The sequence below is a fragment of the Eschrichtius robustus genome, chromosome 14 (assembly GCF_028021215.1).
Source record: "Eschrichtius robustus isolate mEscRob2 chromosome 14, mEscRob2.pri, whole genome shotgun sequence".
Taxonomy (NCBI): Eukaryota; Metazoa; Chordata; class Mammalia; order Artiodactyla; family Eschrichtiidae; genus Eschrichtius; species Eschrichtius robustus.
Window position 1 is genome coordinate 19,481,357 of NC_090837.1, and position 17,282 is coordinate 19,498,638.

The 17,282-nt window shown below is 43.8% G+C and overlaps 1 protein-coding gene across 3 annotated transcripts in view; it reads left to right on the plus strand.

Annotated features, from left to right (window-relative positions):
• Positions 1 to 17,282, plus strand: part of CORO1C (coronin 1C) — an 82,147-nt gene that overhangs the window by 26,763 nt on the left and 38,102 nt on the right. For all 3 annotated transcript variants that reach the window (XM_068562780.1, XM_068562781.1, XM_068562779.1), the window contains one exon: positions 1,257 to 1,456. In XM_068562780.1, the coding sequence (XP_068418881.1) occupies positions 1,262 to 1,456 (195 nt within the window). In that variant the 5' untranslated portion in view covers positions 1,257 to 1,261. The remainder of the gene's footprint in view (positions 1 to 1,256; positions 1,457 to 17,282) is intronic.

Here is a 17,282-nt window from a genome sequence, read left to right on the forward strand (position 1 = left end):
GGCCTTGGGGATCAGGGCGACTGGTTTTCAGCTGAGCTGTGAAGGTTTGACTGTGTTCCATCTCCACTTGTGTTTTCCCGTGGCTCCCTCCTCCCTAGCCAGCGTGAACGGAATGTCCTGGCATTAGCACACAGGAAAAGGACCCTGCGGTGCAGCCCAGGAGACCTCAGGCAGGTGGGGCCGCTGATCCTAAAGCCTGAACGCTGTCAGTGCACATGTCAGTTGGACAACCCAGTGGAAGTTGGGGTCCGAAATGACCCATGAGGAAGCCTGGGAACACCAGCTTGGTGTCACTTCCTGTCCCCTAGGCCCTCTGGTTTACTTGGGAAGTGGCTGTGGTGAGTGATCAGCTCTGACATCCTGGTTTCCGTTACCCTCCCTGAGTTTTTCTGTTCCTCTGTCTCACTGCCGCTGCCGGGAAAACTCCAGGCCTTTCTCAGGCCCGGTTCACCATCACAGCCTCTTAGCCCAAGCCCTTGCTTTTCGCTTCTTGCTGTCTAGGAGGTCCAGTGTGCTAGCGTCAGGCCTCTTGTCATCCTCGTCTCTACTTTCCATTAAAAGTTTTGCTACTCTTTTCCAAGACCTGGCTTCTGCCCCATGGTAGCAGTCAGCACCAGGAGTTTGGTTCCGAGTTGCTCTGATTGTCCTGCCTGTGTTGGAAACCTCTTGAAGGCAGGGGTGGTTTGCCTGTGTTGAATTCTCCACTGCATGTAGTTGGTCTTGTGGAAACACTCATGAGCAGGCTCCGCTCTCAGACCAGAGTGCTGATGTCTGGGGAAAAGCTGAAAGATGGAAAAATTACCTTGGCAGACTGAGGAAAAAGCCACAGTATCATAATTTGTGGGAGGAGGGATTCCTCAGTTTCAGGTCTATCAGATAACTTCACTTTGGAGTTTTCTTATCTGTAAAAGGGGAGGGCGGGTTAGAGTGGATTGTCTTTCCATGCCCACCCAGCTCTGAAAGGCTAATTTCTCTTCATTCTTTACCTTGATCTTTCTCTTGAAATTAAAACTGATGAGTTGCTTCTGGATCTTGAGTTAGGAAGTTTTCATTTCTTTGTCATTCTTGCCCTGACACATTTTGCATTTTTCTCTGGGTATGTGCTGCTGAAGGAAATTTGGATTTGCCATTTGGCTACATTTTAGGAGAGCAGACAAAATGCCATACTATTCTGTTTTTTTTCCAGCTTTTCATTTGTAGAAAGTAAAGCTTTCACTCAGGGGCATGATTTTAATATACTTTTTGTTCTCCCACAGACACGATGAGGCGAGTGGTACGACAGAGCAAGTTTCGCCATGTATTTGGACAAGCGGTGAAAAATGACCAGTGTTACGATGATATCCGGGTTTCTCGAGTGACCTGGGATAGTTCCTTTTGTGCTGTCAATCCCAGATTCGTTGCCATAATCATAGAAGCGAGTGGGGGAGGAGCGTTCCTTGTACTCCCTTTGCACAAGGTAAGTCATCTGACTTTCCATCCTGTGAGACACCCTCCGGTAATCTCTGTTTAGTCTGTAATAGATTGATTTTGGAGATTGATAGTCACTAAGCATTGTGTGATTTCTAGGACCATTAGACTTGGATGTAATTGAGCTTAAGTTCCACACGCTTTACTAACCACATCAGTTTCTCTCTGACAGAGAATCATTGAACAGAATGGCAAATTCTGTTCTGGGTGTGCCCTCTACGGATGAAAAAGATTCTTATAATGATGCTGTGAGCATGGACAGGCACAGGAATTTTATGATTTGGTTCATAATCATCCACCTTTCATAAAAGTTTTTCCCGAAAGTGCAATTTTAGAAACAGTTATGTTTTCAAATGGGCAGAAATTGATAAGATGGTAAGAGAATCTTTTTGGTGTGTGAGGTCATGAGGACTGAGACTTTTTGGTTTTGCTTTGTTTTTGGTTTTGAATGGTAAATGGGACGAGGGCTCAAGAAAATGTCCCCAAACAATGCAGATTTCAAGTCTGGACAGTAGTAGGTTTCAGCATAGGATCTAAACAGCGTTAACAAGCGGTGGAAATAAAGGCTCTTTATTGAAAGTGGTTCTGTGTGACTTTGAACCCGCTGGGCTTCCTAGTTCTCCCTTCTCCTGACTTTATCCTTCCAGAGAGCCCTCTCCAGTATGGGGGAGAAGATAGGAGATTTGTAATTTTCTGCCTGTTCTTGAAAATTGTAGATGAAAGTCTGTACTAGCTTTAACAGGAAATCCCAGAATTGCAAATAATGGGGGGTGGGAAACACCGTGAAGAGAGAGCTTGGAAAGAGTCATTTTCTGATTAGCTTTTAGGAGGAGAATAAGTTTGGTGAGTCCTGAGCCCTAATGATAAAGATGCAGATGTTGGGTCATGTTAACAGCTGTTTCCACTCTGCTGGGAACAGTGGGTCTCCCTGAGTCTGAGCCATGCCTAGTAGAGGCATGTCTCATCATAATGGACCATGTGATTCTGAAAGTGGTTACAGTAACATGAATTTCTGTCAGAGTATTGTATTTTGGTGTTTTTTCCTTAGGAAAACTCTTGCTGGGAAAACTTCCAATTCTCTTGTACTTCTCATTCTCTCAGATGCTCATGACTAACTTGTTTTATTTTAACATCTGATTTGTATCTCAGTGGCTGGATTGATGTGATATTACACAATAGAACCATCTCACTAGAGAGGAGATGGATGCCTTTGGGGAACAAATCTGACATATGTTTCCAAACGTACTTTCTTATTGGCGAGGTTGTTAATCATGTTATAAAGGAGAATCTTTTCATTAAATTGAAATTAAGTTTTCTACTCAGCTACTTTTGCTTTTGTGGAGGAGATTGTTGTTTCAGTGGTGAACAATACATTACACTATTGTAGCTGTACTTACCTGATTTGGGAGTGGGGGTTGGAGTTTAATGCCAGTCGCGTTTGATCTCCATGACTTTCTAGTCAATTTGTTCACCAGGAGCAAGGAGCATTTGGAAACTTGACTTGTCAGTGGTGGGTCTTATGGCAGCCAGCTGAGAAGACACCTCAGCTTGTCAACCAAGGTCAGGCACTGAAGTACCATGATCTCTTTTGAGTTCAAGAGGGATAAATTTAAGACTTTTTGCTTCAAAGAAGGAGAATAAGCCAATTAAGAAGCTCCAAATAAACTTTTGAACGGCTAATCTTCCTCCACGTTCAGACAGTTCTCTTCAAGTCCCACATTCACAAAAGGCTCTGTGAGTCCACCTTTGCTTTCACAAACCATGGGAAACTTAGAGTTACATTTATACTGTTTAAGGGAGCCCTGTGTGCAGGTCCTAAGCTAACTGGATCTTATGCTTTGGTTTTCAGTTGCATTAAGTGACCAATACCTAATAAATAGGTTTTATTATTTTGTTCTTCAACCAGCTGTATAGGAATTGGGACAGAATAAGTTGCTTCAGAAATTATCATGTTTGAACAAAACGTTGGCTTCTGGAGGAGCCTCGAGGGTCTGTCTTTTTCCCAGGCTTATAATACATTCTGTGTGGCTCTACTCCTTAAATATTAATTTGTGTTGGAGGAGGTGACATTGGCATAAACTAAGCCCAGTGACACCCATTGGAAATAAGGTCAGTACTTGGGGTTATCGACTTTTATAATCGACGGGTTCACACGTACTCTGGGATTTTTGTGTATTAAAATGTGTATTGAGCCCTTAGGGTCAGTGTGGCGTCGAGGAAGGAACATGGGTCTGGAGCCAGGGGTTCAATCCTGTCTTGGTCACCGACTTGTGGTGAGACGTGGATATGTCATTCTGTCCTTATGCTCTCCCATATCTCTATCTGTAACGTGAGGGGCTATATATAAAAGTGATTTTCTAAATGGTTCTGAAGAACCTAGGGGCAGGATAAAGATGCAGACGTAGAGAATGGACTTGAGGACACGGGGAGGGGGAAGGGTAAGCTGGGACGAAGTGAGAGAGTGGCATGGACATACATACACTACCAAATGTAAAATAGATAGCTAGTGGGAAGCAGCCGCATAGCGCAGGGAGATCAGCTCGGTGCTTTGTGTCCATCTAGAGTGGTGGGATAGGGAGGGTGGGAGGGAGACGCAAGAGGGAGGGGATGTGGGGATATATGTATATGTATTGCTGATTCACTTTGTTATACAGCAGAAACTAACACACCATTGTAAAGCAATTATACTCCAATAAAGATGTAAAAAAAAAAAAAAAAAAAGTGGTTTGCTACCCAAAATTCAGCAGAGGAAACACTGTTGTTCCTTTTTTTTCCCTCCTTAGTGCTAACACGTAACTTTGGGAAGTAGATGCCTTTTTACTCGTGGCTGCTTTTCCGCCAAGGGCAAGGCTGAGCCCAGCAAAGAAAAGTGGTCTGTGGCTCCTGTAGACAGTTCTGTGTCTTGGGAGCTCTTAGAAGGATCCGCTGTGACGGCAGGGCCTAGCCCAGAGCCCCGAAGTGTCAGGTGACACCCACCTTTCTTTTCTTCCTGAGACCCTGTCCCTTGACTACTTACTATCTAGGTTTTTAGAAAATAGAACTATGTCCCACATTGTCAGAAAACCTACATTTCTGCCTGCTTTAAAGGGCTGATTGCCCTCTGGATGTCTATTTCCTTATAATTTTGGTATAATAATGAATATTTGAATAAGGATCGTAAGTTTTACATTTTTACAGATATTTCGTTGTTCATATAGTACGAGGTCTTCACTGTTCTTTGACTATGCACATGTGGTTTGATTGTCTATAGACTGAGTGTCTGCTGGGTTCCATCTTTGCTCTCCAGGAGCACTGCGTCTACTTTTCACTGTGGTCAGTTTCCTGACCACCCCACGTCCCCCAGGAGATTGCTGGTACTGCGGTGTTTTTGTCTCACCTTTAGAAGTGCAGCCTTGAAGGAGAAAAACATTGGGGACCTGAATACATGGTGAACCCATTGATCCTAATACAGGACTCTGCCCTGGAAAAGAGATCCTACAACTTCAGTGTCTTGGCAACTTTGAAATAGTTTTACAGTGAGGTGCTGCTTTTGTTTAAAGGCAAAGAAAAACCAAATTCCCACATATAATAAGAAGTGATGCTTGAAATGAAGATTGTGGGAAATGATGCTCTGGGTGTGTATTGGGCTCCTGTACGTGTTGATGGCAGTCTAGGATTTCTGTAAACATGAACTTAAGGAGGTGGGTATGGTTTTTAATCACTATCTCAAGAGACTTCTGGCAGTGTGTATGTGTATGTGTGTGTGTGTGTGTGTGTGTGTGTGTGTGTGTGTGTGTGTCTGTCTGTCTGTCTGTCTGTCTGTCTGTGTCCCCCCGCTGTTTTTTTTTTTCCTGGTTATAGTCAGCCAGGTTGGTTTTAGTGATGCTTTTGGGGCTTTCTGTCCATGTTAATATTGAATATGTGTGTACTGATCTTAAGATGTATTGTGACTCTTTCTGAAAGGCTCCCATTTTAAAACATGGCCTTCCATGAATTCTTCTTCAAAGTTAGTTAGCGTCAGCAGTAAATAGGACTTATTATTGCAATCTCATGAGGCTTATGATTAGATTCCAGGAGAATCATGGTCTCTGTCTTCCAGGACTTAAAATTAAAAATGGAAAGAGTGGTAGAGACAAATACATTGACACATACACGCAAGAGGTAAGCTTAGGAATGAATATATGTTTATTTAAGTGTATGGTTTATGAGGTTTTTGTTCGAAAAGTTTTATTAGAGAAAGTAGGATTTAAAGAGGTCACTGCTGGGGGAATACGGAACGTACTCAGCCCTGAGGTGGGGCAATTTAGATTAGCACACATGATTCAGGGTTTCTTTTGTAGTGCTTCCCTCAAGCTGTGGCATGCTGTTCAGTCATGACTTCTCAAGGTGTGGCTTAGTACATTTTCTTATTCTTTGGTCTTTCAGAGGATGAATAATATCAGTCTTGTTGAACACAAGTTGGCTTCGTGGTTTTGGCCGTGGGGTTCTCCCCACAACTACACAAGCTGCCTTGTCAGGAGCACACAGGTTCCAGCCCCCTGTGCGCTACCACGTGGGCACGAAGGTCACGAACGAGCCTCTCCTTGTGCAGGAGCCACGCTCGTGATGTGAGACCAAGGCATTCCCATCCCTGTTGTGAGCCACGGTGGCTCCTACAAACAGCAGTGTTAGGTGTGTGTGGGCACAGGCGTGCGCATACGCACTAAAACTTCAGATCACAGTGAACCTGGAGCAAGGGTTGAGGGAGTTGGTTAGAACTCTATGCTCTTGATGTCTTAACATCCGCTTGGATGGAGGATGCAAATTGGAGGGCTCCTGTCTTCCCTAATCGCTTTCTCCCTTCCTCCCTTGACTGTTCTTACTTTGGAGGATTGGAGTGATGGCTAATTTCATCTTCCCAGTAATTGCCTAGGAGAGCAGCTCTGCTCTGGGCCATGATGGGATAGGTGTGGCCAAGTCCTTGTCAACCTTTTGGGTCACTGTCTCCTCTCTCTTCTTGCTCCTCTGGTGTAGCTGTGAGGTGCCTTCTTATACACAGTTATGTTTCTCCCGTATATTTTAAGAACTGTGTGTGGGAATATTTGGGATCTTGCTTTATTTATGTCTGTGCACTATCTTTTCAGCTCATTTTGTAGTCTTTCTCAACTAGAGTTTTGTGAAAGAATTCAGCCCCTACAGAAAATCATTTCAGTGAATATTTTCTTAGTTTTCTCAAGAAAGGGACATAGCTAAGCCTTATAGATGGATAGGAGAGAAATTAATCCATTACATAAAGTAGCTGCCTTAGGGCATTAGGACTTAATTCCTTCACAGAACCCAGGTTGACAAGGACTGCTTTAGAGTATTTTTCTGTCATATTTATTGAAGAAGAAATTTATTGAGGAAGAAATTTTGATTCATTTCAGTCAGTATTCTAAGTGCTCCTTCTTAATGTTTAGTATCCAACTCAAATTTTATCTCCAGTTTGCTGAGACAGTGGAAATCATCCCTTGGGATTCCTTAGCTGCTTGTCTCATGCCACTAGTACCACAGGCTGCATTATCACATTGTAATGTGATTATTTTCTTAGCCACATGACAGATAACAGGAGGGTGGGTGGAATTATATGCTCTTGATCTCTTGACCTTCGCTTGGATGGAGGATACAAAATGGATGGGTGTATGGTAGGGTTCTCCAGCATCTCACCTTACTCTCTTGTGGTAGCAGCCTCCAAGATGGGCTCCAATGGTTCTCGCCTCCTTGTGTCTTGCCATTGTGTGGTTCCCTCCCACATTAAATAGGGCTGACCTGTGTAGCCACTAGGATATGGAGGAATTGATGGAGTGTGACTTCTGAGACTTGGTCATAAAAGCATATTAGCTTCTACTTTATTTCTTTTGGAGCTTTCATGCTGTAAGGATGCTCAAGCAGCTCTGTGGAGAGGTCCATAGGACCGCCCGCCAATAGCCAGCACTGACTTACCAACCACGTGAGTGTGTCATCTTGAAGGTGGATCCTGCAGACCTAGCTGACACCTTGACTCAGGAGAACCCTCAGCCAGAACCACCCGGATAAGCTGCTTTTGAACTCCTGACCCACAGAAACTGTGTGAGATGAGAAATACTTACTGTTTTAAGTAGCTAAATCTTAGCGTAACTCATTAAGCAGCAGTGATAACTAAAACATGTACAGTTGACCCTTGAAAAACCAGGGGTTAGGGGTGCAGACCCCTTGGCAGTTGAAAATCCATGTATAAGTTTACAGTTGGCCCTCTGTATCCATGGTTCTGCATCTGCGGGTTCGATCAACTGTGGATCTTGTAGTACATATTTTTTGGAAAAAATGTGCATATAAGTGGACCTGCATAGTTCAAACCCGTGTTGTTCAAGGGTCAGCTGTATTCTCAGGATGTGGCACTTGACTCAATAATGTTAGGTCACACAATGCACAAATAAATGAGTAATTCAAAGCGGCCTGAAAGGCCTTTGGGTAATTTTAAACACTTTTTCCACCTCTCCTTTTAAAAAAACTCTGTATAGATAGATACATACATATAGATATACAGCATTCTTTAATAAATCTTAAATGAATAATTGAGGGATTCTGTACAGTAGCAAGAGAAAGTTATGTTAGATGGCAAGATCTGGTTATCCTATGTTCTGTGATACTGTCACATTACCTCAAAATGTGCTATAAGGTTATAGTCTGTCTTAAGTGTAATTTCAAATTATGTTATTATTTTGGGGGGGGGAAATGTCTGAAATGTTAACGTAGATGGTGGGACTAAAGGTGATTTTTATTTTCTTCTTTATAATTACCTGTACTTTTTTCAAAATGTTTTACAATGAACTTATTACATGTAAAGATTATTTTTAAAAAGTATTATCAGAAATATTACCAAAGCTATGAAGAGCTAATTGTTGTTTAAGCTGAAGTGAAATCTAAAACAGTACTTTAAAAAAATTACATTAATTCATTCACATACTTATTTCTCAGACATTTGAGCACCTGCTCTGTGCCAGGACCTGTTTCGAATCTTGCTCTTAAAAAAGCTTTGCTAACAGTTGGCCTCGATCTCTCCAATGGGGAGGTTTGTCTGTGTCTAAAGGGCTCTGACACAGCGATGGGAGATGAGTTCTGAATGAGGCTCAAGGAAGATGTGACAGAGAAGGTTCTGTTGGAAGTTGGGTTTCTCCTGAATGTAGGAGCCAGGGATGAAACAGAAGAGGAGCCCAACCAACTCACTAAACTGATGAGTTAGAAGAGGGCCTCTGTTCCCAGGAGGGCGAAGAACGAGGGGGGCCACATTCCTTCTTTCTGCGTTGGGATGGCCTTTTCTCGTATTGGAGAAATGGAATGCTTGATTGGAGGGGGATTAGGAGGAGCTGTACGACAGCTTTCTGGTAGAAAAATTACACACTTCTTGGCTCTTTTTTTCCTTCACTTCCAGTGTAAATAGTGCAAAACTGGTGTTTTCCTTCACCGTTACATGGAGAAGAACCAGGATAAGCACTGCTCTGCATTTTAGGATTTTTGTTAAAACTGGATCTACATGGTATCTTTCCACTGTTTCAGCTTCAGGGAAAGGCGGTGACTTCATGTTATATTCATAAACATAAGGCTCCAAAGTGACATCAGAATGTGCTTGGAGGGTCCCCTTCATGTATGATGTCTTAGTTTTTGCACACGGTGGGGTTGCTGTCATACCTCTGTTCTACAGTTGCAGAAATTGAAACTCAGGCTGAGTGACTGCCCGGAGCTGTGGGGTCTTCCGTGGATTAGAACCTAGGTCTCTGAGTCTTTATTTGATTTGTACATGTATATTTTTGATTAACATTTTTTTTCCCACTGAGTGTGAAAGATTTTTTAATAGAAACCGTGGTCTAATTGACACTTAATCCTTTGCATTCTTTCTCTGGGATTAGAAGGCTTAATAACAAAAACACTAGCCTGTCAGGGCTCTGATTCTGGCAGCTCGGAGAATTGTCTCAAGGTTTGGAAAGTGCTTGGTCTCTACCATGCCTTGAGAGTAGACAGTGGCAATGATGGAGTCGCAGCAGCTCACATCATTGAGGGCTTCCTTTAAGTGCCAGGCGCCGTGCTGATAAGTGCCTTCTTTCATGGACTGGTTCAAAAGAAATGGCAGTCTCCCGATGGTTCTTTTCTCTGTGACCCCCAGTTACTGCCAGCACCTGCTGGATTTGCATTGGCTGCGCCTCCCCCTTACTGTATGCTGCTGACAGGCAATTTCCATTCCCACAAATAGCGGTGCCCCGTTTTGGACAAGGGTGGCGATGCCAGTAGCCCTTTGTACAGATGTGGACATCTGGCACAGGGTGGCTTTGGTGTGATGGGCAGGGACTTTTATTCAGTGCCAGTGTCCTGATGCGTCCTGGGATGCCCATTCACCGCCTCCTGAAGTACATGCTGTCTGCTACCCTGAGCACCTGAACTGTCAGTTGTGTGGGCTGTGAGAGGCTGGGAGGCGGGGCAGGGGCGGCAGCGGAGGACGCGGGGTGAGGGGCGCCAGGTGCAGAACAATGACTTCCAAATTACTTCCCGAGGTGCCAGCCCCAGGAGCACTGCACGGCCTCATTACCACATGAAGCGGCCACAGAAGGACCTTTTCATTTGCTCCCAGTGACTGTTTTCCACAGTCTTGTGGGGGGGGGATGGGAGGGGGACACCCTACTCACCCCCAGTTAACAATGGAGCACAAAGTCCTGGCAGAAGGAATCTCACCATGTACCCTGGGGCTATTTTTGATTACAGTGAGTGGCTGTGACTCAGAGTGTGCCCTGGCAGATGACGGCTCCCCCCTCCCCTCCCCTCCCCTGCCCTCCTCCTGCCCCCTTCCCTGGAGATGAGCAGGCAGCCTGTCCTTTGTGCGTTTCCTTGGCCGGCCTCTCACGCTGCTGCAGTTCACTGATATGTCCACAGCAGCCGGCCTGCAGGCCTGACAGGGCTCTGACAGTGGTTTTTACCATATATGGCCATCAGAGCGCTGGGGCTGTCAGCTGGCCAGGATCATTTCCTTCCTTTGCTTTGATTGGCTGCGTGGCTCGGAGAATGGTGGGATCTGGGAGTGTGTGGTGAGGGGAAGCCACTGAGTCAAGTGCAAAGAACATTTAACTCTTTCCTTGTTTTCTGGAGCGTGAGTCTGGGCTGAGCACATGGGCAAGTGCTGCTGCCAGAAGCCGCCTTGTGTAAACGTGATGATGACCCAAGTCAGGGAAGCAGCGAAGAGCAGGTTTCTGAATACTGATTACTCTACTAAAATAGACTCCAGGTGCAATGGACAGATTTCTGCTGTCCCCGTTTGTCCAGAAGCCTCTTTATAACCATATGTAGTAAACGTTCTGCTCTCACCAAGTTGAATTCCATGCTAGTTGGGGGTGGGACCTGAGCTGAGTCCAGGGAGGGCTGAGCCTGGAGGGCAAGTGATGAGCACAGCACGTGTTGGCTTTCTCAGAGGAACGGGGACTTGGGTTTCCTTTCTGGCTGAGCTTTAAGTCGGGAGTAAATGATACAGGCTACTGAGTTGGGTCTCTGCTCCAGTCCTCCTGCTGTTTACAACCACTGCAAGATGTGAGCTGCCTCGGCCATGCAGCCCAAGGCATTTGCCTAAAGAAAAAGAAAAAAGAGAGAGCTGTGATATTTTTCTGTTTTTCGTCCCCACTTCAAGAAGGGTGGGTTTTTGTTCTGAGGCTTGTGGGTAAACCAGTGCAGAGCTGGGATTGGAAGGGGTAGCTCTGGGGCTTTTCCTCATTCACCAAGGGTCCCATGGGAGGAATCTCCAATGTCATTGGAGGTGACACTCAGTACCAGGGGTTAGGCAACAAGTTACTCTCCTTTCTGCTTGGATATTAAATGCTTTGTTTTAATTTCCTATATTTGCACTTAGTTCGATAGTTCTTTCGCTTTCCAGTTTTTCCTTTCGAGCTGAATTGTATTTTGACTAGGTTCTGCCTCATCTTGGGCTCCTAGTTTTTCTTTGTTCTCAGACTGGAGGGATCACATGGAATTACTTGTCTGCATTGAGGAGGTCTTTGCTTTATAAATTTTCTGCTGAGTCAGGAAGTTAGGAAATAGAGCTGCTCCATTTGCTGTTGTGTGTTTAGGTGTGGTTGAGTAAGGAAATGCCAACTCTTCCACCTTTTTGCTTTCTGATAATAAAATATCCATAGTCTTATAGTAACTGCCCTCAAGTTCTTAATGGACTTTTAAAATGGTCTGTTCACTGTTCAACCCAGTCTTTTAAAGAGGACCTGTGATGCCAAAATGGTTTGCTCGGCATTTTCACTTGTGCCGGTAAAGGCTGTTCCTTTTCACTCACAGGCAGGGAACGGCTCTCAGCACCGTGCTGCCTCTCCCTGGCAGCTGTGGCGGCTGGCTCACTTTCCAGGACCCGGTAACCCAATCTCTATGTGCTATTCCAGAGCACCTCCTCTCACCCTCAGGGTTGGCGTTTCTGGTTCCCTTAAAGTAAAACCTCCCCAGAATGTTTTATTCCTGGGCCACGAGCTGTCACTCTTGGTGACCAGCCTGTCAGCAGGCCCCGTATTGTGTGCATCCGTCTTCCTGGTAAGCTACAGGGGTCCTTGTCTTGCTCTTCTGGCCAGTCTCTCCCCTGTGCCATGACCACTGTCACTGTAGCTCCTCCCTGTGAGGGAGCAGGGCCTGAAGAGATTGCAGTGGAACATGTATCCACATAAATAATACTGTTCCAAGAAAAAGGAAGTTGAAAAAAAAGGAAAACCCACTTCAATAGATATCCTTTTTTGACTCCTTTGAACTCTGCACAATATGAATGGAGGCCTTATGCCCAGGCTGCAAACTTTTCCTTCGCTTCCGAGCACATGTTTGACTTAACCGTTCTCCTTGCGGAGGGTTCAAGAATTCTCAGGGTATTACTCCAAGGCCAGTAATGAGGCATTATCTGTGCCTTTGAAAAGATCTTTTAATGTATGGACAATATGATAAAGTTACTGAACTTTGGACACATCAAGTGATTTTGATCAGCATTTTTTCCTAAAGTGAAAACCTGTATGAATATAAAGTAGGGAATGAACAGTTTGAAAATCTTTGTTCCTTGAGTCGGGATGGGGGGTGGAGTGGGGGCTGTTTGGGCCTTACATCTGAGGGTGGTGTAACCAGTTTGGATAATAAGCTCAGATTATAGTAATGGATTATAAAGTGGCTGGATTATAAGAAGAATGCAGATGAGAAGTTTGGAGGGAGGTCCTGGGAGCTTCCTGCTGTGGACTAGCTGAGGGAGATGGCCTAGGAAGCGGTCACAGCCCACCGCCCCACAACAGCTTGCGTTTCTATGACTGAATCCAGAGTGTAAACTAGAAGGACATTGTATGTGGAATACCCTGAGCATCTTAAAGGGGAATATTTGATTTGAGTGATAAAAGTAACGGGTGTCACTTTTTGGCACCATACGAGTTTTTTTTTTAACTTTGTGGAAACGTATGTTAGTTGTGAGAAAGAATAAGCCTGCTGGGTAAAGTGTTATGTGGCTTTAACCAAATGTTACTTTTGGAAGGAACCAGTAATTATTAGATTGAGCCTCATTGGCACCAGTTTGGTAGTATCTTCAATCTAATATTGAGCGAGCTAATGTGTGGATCGAAAACAATTACCATGTGAGGGGACCGTCTTACACTAAGAAACAGTCATTCTGAATGATTAATGCAAAGGTCATATTGGAAGCATCCCAATGTTGTATTTTGAGACTTTGGGAGGGTGAAAATGTCTGCACCTGTAAAATACGCCATTAGCTTCCTTGAAAATACATCCCAGGTGGAACTCCTTTATAGAAACATCTATGAGAAGATTTCTGTACATGTCTGTTTGTATACATTAGAATTCTTTTGATTGCACGGTAGTGTCTTTGGCGTGTGGGATGAGTGCACTTCCTAAATATGGATTCCTTTTTTTTTTTTTTTAATTTATTTTATTATTTATTTATTTATTTATTTATTTATTTATTTGGCTGTGTTGGGTCTTCGTCTCTGTGCGAGGGCTTTCTCCAGCTGCGGCAAGCGGGGGCCACTCTTCATCGCGGTGCGCAGGCCTCTCACTGTCGCGGCCTCTCTTGTTGTGGAGCACAGGCTCCAGACGCGGAGGCTCAGCAGCTGTGGCTCACGGGCCCAGCTGCTCCGCGGCCTGTGGGATCCTCCCAGACCAGGGCTTGAACCCGTGTCCCCTGCACCGGCAGGCAGACTCTCAACCACTGCGCCACCAGGGAAGCCCTGGATTCCTTTTTGAAAAGAGATATGACAAATAAGTAAGATAGGACTTCCCTGGTGGTGTGGTGGTTAAGAATCCGCCTGCCAATGCAGGGGAAGCAGGTTCGAGCCCTGGCCTGGGAAGATCTCACACGCTGCGGAGCAACTAAGCCCATGTGCCACAACTACTGAGCCTGCGCTCTAGAACCCGCAGGCCACAACTACTGAGCCCACACGCCACAACTACTGGAGCCTGCGTGCGTAGAGCCTGTGCTCGGCAACAAGAGAAGCCACTGCAATGAGAAGCCTGCGCACCGCAACGAAGAGTAGCCCCCGCTCGCTGCAACTAGAGAAAGCCTGCGTGCAGGAGTGAAGACCCAACACAGCCAAAAATAAATAAATGAGTAAAATAAAATTACTAAAAAAAAAAAAAATAATAATAAGATACACTATTTGATGTAAATGGAAGCAGTTGTGGTTTCCTATTCAAACTAATGGGAAATACCTTTACAACTAGAAATATCATTTCATAAGAGTTACATTGAATTTTGTATGCCTAAGGAGGAAATGTTTTTGCCAACTTATTCAAAATTATAAACATTCCTTCATAGAGCAGTTTTACAAAGATATGTATTTACTGATGCTTAAATTTTGATTTTTCACCTCTCACCCCCCCCCCCCCCAAAAAAAAAATAGAAAGCCTGTAGGAGGAGAGTATTGCCTAACTCTGTGGGCTTAGTTGAAGCATCAGTCTCCAGAAGCTCTGCTGAGGCTTTTGGCTGCTTTGAAATTTTTGAGGACCTTCCCCATACCCAAAGTGAATGATAGTGCTGGTGTCTAGGTGGTTTTCTGCCACCGTAAGGGTTGCTAGCCAGAACATGTCAAAGCCATCAACCTCAGCTTGGGCCGCCACATGGAAATTGTGCTGTCACACCTCTCCCTCGTGCCAGCTGTACACACACTTTGGAGGCTGCATTTTCCCTGGGGCTCATATTGCTGGGCCTCCTGCAGGCCACCGGATCTTTTAGATAATAATAGTCCTTAAGCCAGTGCCCTGACCTATTTCACCAGTGTCCCATAAGTGTATGAACTGGGGTCTGGGCCAGAGCCTTTGGGAACCTTGGTGTTGGTCATTTTCGCCACTTGAGTTGACTTGCTGGTAATTCTCATCACTTGGAGTTTTAGCTAGAGAGGTACAATAAAAGCTCTATGGCATGTGATCGGGATAACTAGTAAGTAATCAATACATTTGAATAATTATTTAAAGCAAGAAATCTGAACATCCAACTGGCTAGTCTCAGCTAAACTTTCAATTCCATGCTAGCAAAGTAGTAATATTCTAGATGATGTAACTGAGGTGATGCATCCTTAATGAAACAGTGGACTGAATTGTTAGTAAATGAAATTATTCTATATATAACCCTTGGGAAATTGATGAGTAGTTCTTAAATCACTGTTCAGCCAAAAAAGATACTTTCAAAGCTGTTATTAAGTTCTTGTCGGTCTTTCTCCCAGCCTCGGCATTCATTTAAATTTGCTGCTTAGATGTGCAGGTAAGCCGTGTTGTCACCATGACTTGCAGTGATGTCTTTCTGAATGGTCCTTCACAATCTAGAATTAGACATGGATTCCTTGGTTTATTCACTGGATGATAAATGAGAATGTGTCATGATTATGAATGAGAAATGCATTCTCATTAGATCCTAGGGCAAAATGACTTTCAGAAGTGATGTGCCCTCATCTTTACCATATAAGGCCGTTATTGTATGGTTTCCTTCAGTTTCCATGGACTTGAGCTCTCAGCAGTTTATAATTGCCCAGCTCCGCCCTTTTAAAGATACATACTTACGGGTGAAATATGTTGTTGTGCTTTGGGTTTGATTTTGTTATGGGTAAGAAGCTATTTGGAGGTGCAAGCCCTTGGAATCACAGCAGCTGATAACTTGACTGTGTGTGGAGCACACCCTGTGTGTAAAACCATCATTGCACATTTAAAACAGCATTTTTTTCTCATACTTCTTTTTGTTCCTCTATCACTGTCAGACATTTGAGTCGATTCCGTTTCTGTTGTGCTGCAGGATGATGCTACTTTCCCTGTTTTATTTGTTGTAAGGATTTGTGATGATGTTATAACCAGAGGAAGCAGCTGTTTGCAGGGTATCATTTTTTATTAACTTGTGTTTCTGATGACCAGCTGCCACTAATTTCAACATTACTCTTGTGCCTTTTTCACAACCCCATGGCATAGTGGAAATTTCCTTTCTCTGTAGAAACCTAGTAGGATTGTCAGTGATATTTTAGATCTCTGCTTCTTGGTTTTCTCTGTTCCTATTTCTTTATTTAGAAAGTGGGAATAATAGAGTTGCTGTTTCATGAAGGTAGTTGTGATAATGCACATAAAAGATTGTCATACAGTTCTTAGCACGTAACATAAGCACTCTGAAAGCGCTAGCGGTTTTTATTACTAATTATTTGTTTTTGATAGAAAGGGAGGAAATAAGTGGCAATTGTCTTTTAAATTACATTCAAGTTCCTGTGAAAATGTTGGGCTCTTTATTACTTTTATGCTATAGACTTGTCGGGGCTGAGTTGAGAATGGCAGAAATGCTTCTTACTATTCTCAGATATCTTACTTGATTGAAGAATACTGGTGAGTAGCTATTTACTTTTGGCCAGGGTTGTATAATTTTAGCCTTAAAAAGAAAAGTCATTTAGTAAGCTTCTGAGTATAATTAAGAACAACTAATATTAATGTACTTCCAGATTCCCCTCAAAATTGCTGTATATCTGAGCAAAAGCTCTTCTTAGCCCAGATTGAAAAAAATTATTTGGTGTCCTTGGATGTTTAGAGTTCAGTGACTATACTCTGCCATCAAGGATGCCAGATGGGGTGTGCTGGGGTGAGCCTCAGAATGCAAACACCCTGAGATACAATAAAACATTTCAGGTAGAAAAGCTTTTTTCCTTGGGATTAAAGGTTTGTGTTTTTTTTTAGATTTTTAAAATAATTTATTTATTTATTTATTTATGGCTGAGTTGGGTCTTAGTTGTGGCACGTGGGATCTTTGTTGAGGCATGCAGGATCTTCACTGTGGTGCACGGGCTTCTCTCTAGTTGTGGCTTGTGGGTTTTCTCTTCTCTAGTTGTGGCACACAGGCTCCAGGGTGCGTGGGCTCTGTAGTTGCGGCACGTGGGTTCCAGAGCACGTGGGCTCTGTAGTTTGCGGCTCACGGGCTCTAGTTGAGGTGCGTGAGCTCAGTAGTTGTGGCATGCGGGCTTAGTTGCCCCACGGCATGTGGGATCTTAGTTCCCTGACCAGAGATCGAACCCACGTCCCCTGCATTGCAAGGCGGATTCTTTACCACTGGGCCACCAGGGAAGTCCCATAGATTTTTTTTTTTTTTTTTTTAATGTAAATGAATAACAATACATTGGTGTGTTTCTCAACTTTATTATATATATGTTTTTTTTTTAAGAAGTTGAATATTTTATTATTAAACTGTTTCTTATTTTCCTGCAAGGCTGTTGCTTCACTGTATAAAAATAGCACCAGCAAATACAGTATATTGCAAAATTAAGATAGTAATGTTCTTCACTGGACACTATACAACTAACAAACTT